General features: G+C 34.9%; 1 protein-coding gene across 2 annotated transcripts in view; it reads right to left on the bottom strand.

Moving 5' to 3' along the window:
• Positions 1-2,655: 2,655 nt before the first annotated feature.
• The window catches only part of l(2)k09022 (HEAT repeat containing 1 homolog l(2)k09022), a 72,175-nt gene continuing 68,830 nt past the window's right edge, over positions 2,656-6,000 (bottom strand). For both annotated transcript variants that reach the window (XM_069816278.1, XM_069816279.1), the window contains exon 26: positions 2,656-2,982. In XM_069816278.1, the coding sequence (XP_069672379.1) occupies positions 2,785-2,982 (198 nt within the window). In that variant the 3' untranslated portion in view covers positions 2,656-2,784. The remainder of the gene's footprint in view (positions 2,983-6,000) is intronic.

The raw sequence follows: 6,000 nt of genomic DNA, 5'->3' as shown, positions 1-6,000 counted from the left end.
TTGCACTCCAATACTTTTCAAAGATATTATCATGGCCAGCCACTGAAGCACAGATTTTGAGGTGTTCCGAATCCATCTCTTGGTCTGAGTCACACAATGGGCAGATAGGGGACTATATTCCAAACCACACAAAAAAGTAACGTGATTACTTTTTTTTGTGTGGTTTGGAATATATCAGTCCCACACAAAAAAGTAACGTGATTAATAGAAAGAACAGCAATCAAGATGGATCATGTCTTATTTCTTGGAAACGAAGTTCTGAAGAATAGTGCATTATTATTTCAAATTTCAGAACTAGAATGAACAAAATAATTAAAGGCAATTAAAGTCATTTATAATAATATTCATCCCATGCCGTAGCACTGTGGTTTAAGGCAACATGCCTGGACTTACACTACAGAATTAGTACTGGCTCATACTTAGTACTCAATAAATGATATATTAACTGCTTATATATATATATATATAGTCGCGATACTGTTATTCCCGGCGTGACTCCTCCTCTTTGCTTACGTCTTAGGAAGTCAAGGCTCTATAAAGTCTAGGTAGGTAGTATCGTTCGCAATTTTTGTTCTTTCGTTGCCGAGCTACCATACGAGGAATCTATTTGCCACACCGTTAAACATTATCATGTCGTAGCTCCTATGATAATAAATCAAACGCACTGTAATTCAGCAAATAATTGAGTGGCAAATAACGTCTTTGTGTGCTTTCTGCGAATGCCAACGAAAGAGCCAAAATGGCGGGCAATTAGATTAAGTATTTATCGAGCCTTAAGAAATGAATAACGTCTTCATAAGCGAATCACAAGACGCACACGTTTAAATGTAGCCGACCTGCAACGCGATTGGCTGCCGGAAATTAGAGCGATGGGACTATAATATCACAGTCTACTATATACAGTCGCGAAGCTTGAGGTGATTTTTTGCAAATCTCGTGATAAAGCGCTCCAAGCGGTTAGCAACTAGAAACAATAGACTGTCCACGGTCGACTTTGGACTGTGTCATATTTCCATCGAGTGCTAGCTCGTTGCGTATTTCACATTGATGCTTGTGAAATGTTTGTTATTGGTTGTAATGAAAATGTTAATGGCTAAATTACAATAATTGGAATAATAATATTTTACTAGAGACGTAGAAAAATTAAGTTTGTTTTAATGAAATTTATTGATCACGTTTTATTTTCAATTCTGGTGGGATTATTATTGCTTAGGCCTACTTTTTTTTTTCAAAGGATATGTTTTTAATTATAGCTGTTAATTTTGTTGTTATTTTTATTTGTTACTTTACTAGAGACGTAGAAAAAATCTATTACAATAAAATTTATTGATCACGTTTTATTTCCAATTCTGGTGTGATTATTATTGCTTAACCTCATCCCACTGTTAACTACGTAAGCCTACACTACAAGTACCGGTACACGTAAGTTACTCCATTAATTCATATTCCCATTATTATTGTTGTAAAGGGGAATGCAAATTAATATTTATTGGTTTCATAGTTAATTATCGCTATAATCTTGAGTGAGTGAAGCGATTATAGTAAATTTCAGTTCGTTTTGCACAAACAAAAATAATATTAACCTATTTCTTGCAGGTATCTTCGAGTTTATGGTGGAATTTAATATACTTCATTAAAATAATAAATTAACTTTATGCATTTAATATTTCAATAATGGAAGGAAGGTGTTAATTTTTCCAAAAGAAGACAACGAAAGTGTAACATATTTTGTCCTCTACTAGGAGAGAGATCTGCGATGATGAGGCGATAATAGCGATCCTAGTGGTGGGCAACTACCCATGTTTGCATTTTTTGTACATATTGAGCTTCGCGACTGTATATAGTAGGCTGTGATAATATCCTGTTATTCTTCCATGATCTAATTTGGTTTTGACTAATGTAGTTGCATGAAGACTCTCTACTGCATTTAATAAATTATTTTAGACTTGGTTTAAGGACTTCCTATAATCTGCATCTTTTTATAGTCATATACTTTTCCAAATTCCAAAAATAAAATGAGCGGACAATTAAATTTCTTTCTCTATTCATAAATTGTTTAACTATAAATATAGCACTAAAGAGCTGTTAAGTTACTTAAATAAACAAATGTGTACTCCACTGTATTACTATTAAACTATGGTGGTATTTTACTTAATTGACTAGATTCAACGTGATGTGCATCATCTTCTGAATTCTGGTATGTCCCGTGTTAATTTCCAGTTTCCTGTTGTCGTCTTGGTGGGGTATGTTCATGATTAGTAATGTTATATCAAGTAGAATGTGTATTCTGAAATTCAGTTGAGTATTGCGGATGTTTTGTGCTTATGTTTTTATGTGATTATAAATTTTGTATTGTAATGTGTCCAGTTTCTTGCTTTTTGGTGTAGGATTTACAGGTCAGTTTCTATTTTAATGTATAAAACATCTATACACAAGTAACCTTTCAGAATGCACATATGTCTTCTCTAGTTTCTTCTCTTGTTACTTTCCTTAATTTTTCTCTCGAAACTGCAGCACATGATTCACACAAATGTAACACATTCACTTTATCCATTGCTGCATGTATAAAATAAAACTCAAACTGGTAAAGGAAAATATGATTGAGGGAAAATGGTAATAACAACATTAGGAAAAAAATATTCATCTGAAAACTACTTCAGTCATTATGAACTTCCATTTCAAGAAGTGCTTCCCAATGAGGACATTTTATTAAAATTAATTTAATATTTAAAAGTCTTAAATAAGGATTTTACTATACATATTAAAATATTCATACAGCAGCATTCAGAAATACTTCTTTAGAGGTTCACCCAAAACCTCCTCCAACTCCCGGACAGCCTTCTGGCAGGCCATTTCCACTGCCTCTTCTTCGTCCTCAAGCAACTCCGCCAAAAATGGGACAGTTTCTGGCAGCAGAGGAAGGAAGTCTTCTCCAAGTGTGGTTGCCAATGTACAAAGCACATTAAGGGCAGCTAACCGAACCTTATCAAACAGAAAACATTTAGTCAATCAATATAAATTCATGTATGTTACACGTGGTAAAACAGAGAGGCCCAAAAAAATATATACACACTTCAAGGTGCAAAAATCTTAATAAAAACATTATTTTGCATTTTTTTTTTTTTTCAGAGAAGTCTATATTGTATCGTAAAAGTATTTATTTCAGTCACTGACTTCACAGCATATGTTTAAGGTGCTACACCTTTACATTACATATTTAAAAGACGTATGAACGTTTTCGTTGGTCTAGGCCAACATCATCAGATACGAAGTACATTTCAGCAATATCAGTGCTCTCTACATAATATCTACAAATACAAAACATATTGAGTGGCATGCAAAATGAGACATATTAAAAACCAACATTGCTGTGATACACATTGACATTCTATATGACTGCCTTGATTGTCACTTACTTAAAATACACGTATAGATTACAAAAAATATTGATTTACATATATATATATATATATATATATATATATATATATGCAAGTCTTCACATATGAGATAGTAAAATGACATGATTTAAAAGTGACAAAAATAATAAAATAAAAAACTAGGATAAAAATTATGAATGTGAAGAGTTGCAAAATTACAGTAATTACATTTATTATATTTTTATTTCTGTTTCACAATAATATATATATTTCCAACATTCAGAAACGTACGTATCATGATTTGTGTCACGTAATTATTTGAATATTTTTCAAGTTTATATGGTTTTATAAATGCCAATATATTATATGTTTGGTTGTTTGATGTTGATTAATGATGTATATTTGATTTTGTCGGTAATGCTGTTCCTCAAATATGGCGATGTATTGTCGATGTCCAATACTATAATTGTAATGAACGTGTGGTATGGCGCAAGTCAATCATCAGAATTAATCAGTGTAGACGTGCCTTCTTAGATGTTGATTATATGGTGGTTGTGTGAGGATAAAAACATTATTACTAAATTTAAATTGATACACACATCAAGGGATGGCTGTGAGACTTGTTTAACAACTACTATCGCAACAAGTGCTCGAAGTGCTTCCCATTAGCACCCAGACATTTCTGGTCGTCATTCCTCACCCCTGTATTCACCAGATTTGACCCTCTGCGAATTTTTTTTTGTTTCCGAAGATGATATTGAAGCTAAAGAATCATTGTTTTGGCACGGTTTAGGAGATCCAATCTGAAATGCGTGTGTGTGTGTGTATCTAATGCTCTGGATTTAACAATGAAGTCATCATCCTTCTTGCTTCCCAATATTTTGATGGAAGGTCCACAAATGTCCTAAGAGTTTCACAATTAGTTTCCCTCGGGGGAACCTGTAACCCCTAGAGGGCGCGTCCCCAGGTGGCGGATCGGGGAAAGCCTCTCAGAAATGAGTGGTAGGAGAGAAATGAAATATCTCCCGCGGACCAACAGGTAATTATCTATGCTAGCCTGTCATGGCATAGAGATGCGTCCCACAGGAGGCAGATGTGGGAACGGTCGATAGACTCAAGTAAGCCCTCCCAGCTAGGTCCGAAGGACCCGCTGACCAAAGACAGGTGTGGTCCTCCTTTCATATAGGGGGTTGAGAAAGGACAATACAACTGCCAACTCTTAAAAACATGGTGTCCTTCAAGAAAATGGTTCAAATCAGCTCATTAAAATGTTGCATCCCAATCTGAAATGCAGAAGGTGCTTGACAGGCTTCAAGAACACGACTTCCAGGAGGCATTCCAAAAGTGGCAGACACGCTGGGATCAGTGTATAGCTGCATAAGGAGACTACTTTGAAGGGGATGGGCAGCCATATTTAAACAGGTAATTTTATTTTCATTTATGGGATAAGTCTCGGAATTTAATGATCACACTTCGTACAACAAATCTTTCCTGATGAACATTCCATACAAATTACAAAACATAAAAGGATTCCTGTTATTCCGTATTTTCCTTTGTTATTGTTAATGGTCTTTAATCCTCCTAACTGCCACTTACAAATCAGCACATGATTTACAAGATGCAGTGTCTAGTCCTTATCGCTAAGTTCTTTATTTTTGTTACATTTCAGAGTCTTATGAACCAGGCTTGAAAATCCTCCTAACCAATACCACATCCATTCAATTAACTATACTCGTGTTATTCTTAACTTTTAGTACATATACAGTATATCCCAGCTCTAGTTATCGTTATATAGTGAAACCTGTCTAAAGCGGCCATCTGAAGTTACCTTGTAAAATGGCCGTTTTATCAGGTGGCTGCTTGATTAAGGTTGTGTTTTTTTATGAATCAGCATGAAAATACTGAATTTCACTGACTTTTTAGGACTGTGTGCGTACAATAATCATGCATATTAATGTCAGCCTGTTCCATTCCTGCAACTAGCCTTTTCAAAACTTGCTTGCGGTACCTCTGTTTAAATGACTGGATAATACCTTGATCAAGGGGCTGGAGGTGTGATGTATTTGGGGGAATAATCAACAATTTCACGGACCACATTGCGATTTTGTCGTTTAATCTTGGAATTGAAATCGCATAGCTAATTCTCAAACAATGATGATGTCATCCAAGCTTTATTATTGGTAGTCCACTTCACCTCCAATAAGCCCACGTCAACATTTTTAAAACATCTCGGTTTCAATGATTTCCCTATCATTAAGAGTGCTTCTTTTTCTCCTGCAGCATTAAAACAAAAGAGCAGGGTTATTCTGTCTTTTGCCAACTTCCCCCCTTTACACTCTTTTTTCTTAAAACTTAAGTTTTGTTAGGAAGGGCCCTGAAAAAAAACCTGTTTCGTCAACACTGTAAATGTCCCTGAATTCATATTCCACAAGAATTGAAGGCAGTCTATTTTTTCCATTCTTCAATAACATTGGTTGCAATGTCACCTTCTTCACCAGACACAGAACGAAATGCAATGTTATGCTGTTTTCTAAAGCACTGTAACCACTGTTACTAGCAACACAATTTCTTACATTGAGTTCTTTGGCAATTTCAAGAGCTTTCTCTTGAATCATAAGCC

The sequence above is a fragment of the Periplaneta americana genome, chromosome 17 (assembly GCF_040183065.1).
Source record: "Periplaneta americana isolate PAMFEO1 chromosome 17, P.americana_PAMFEO1_priV1, whole genome shotgun sequence".
In the NCBI taxonomy this organism is placed as follows: Eukaryota; Metazoa; Arthropoda; class Insecta; order Blattodea; family Blattidae; genus Periplaneta; species Periplaneta americana.
The sequence above is the reverse complement of the archived record's forward strand: the minus strand, read 5'-3'. Positions and strand labels throughout refer to the sequence as shown.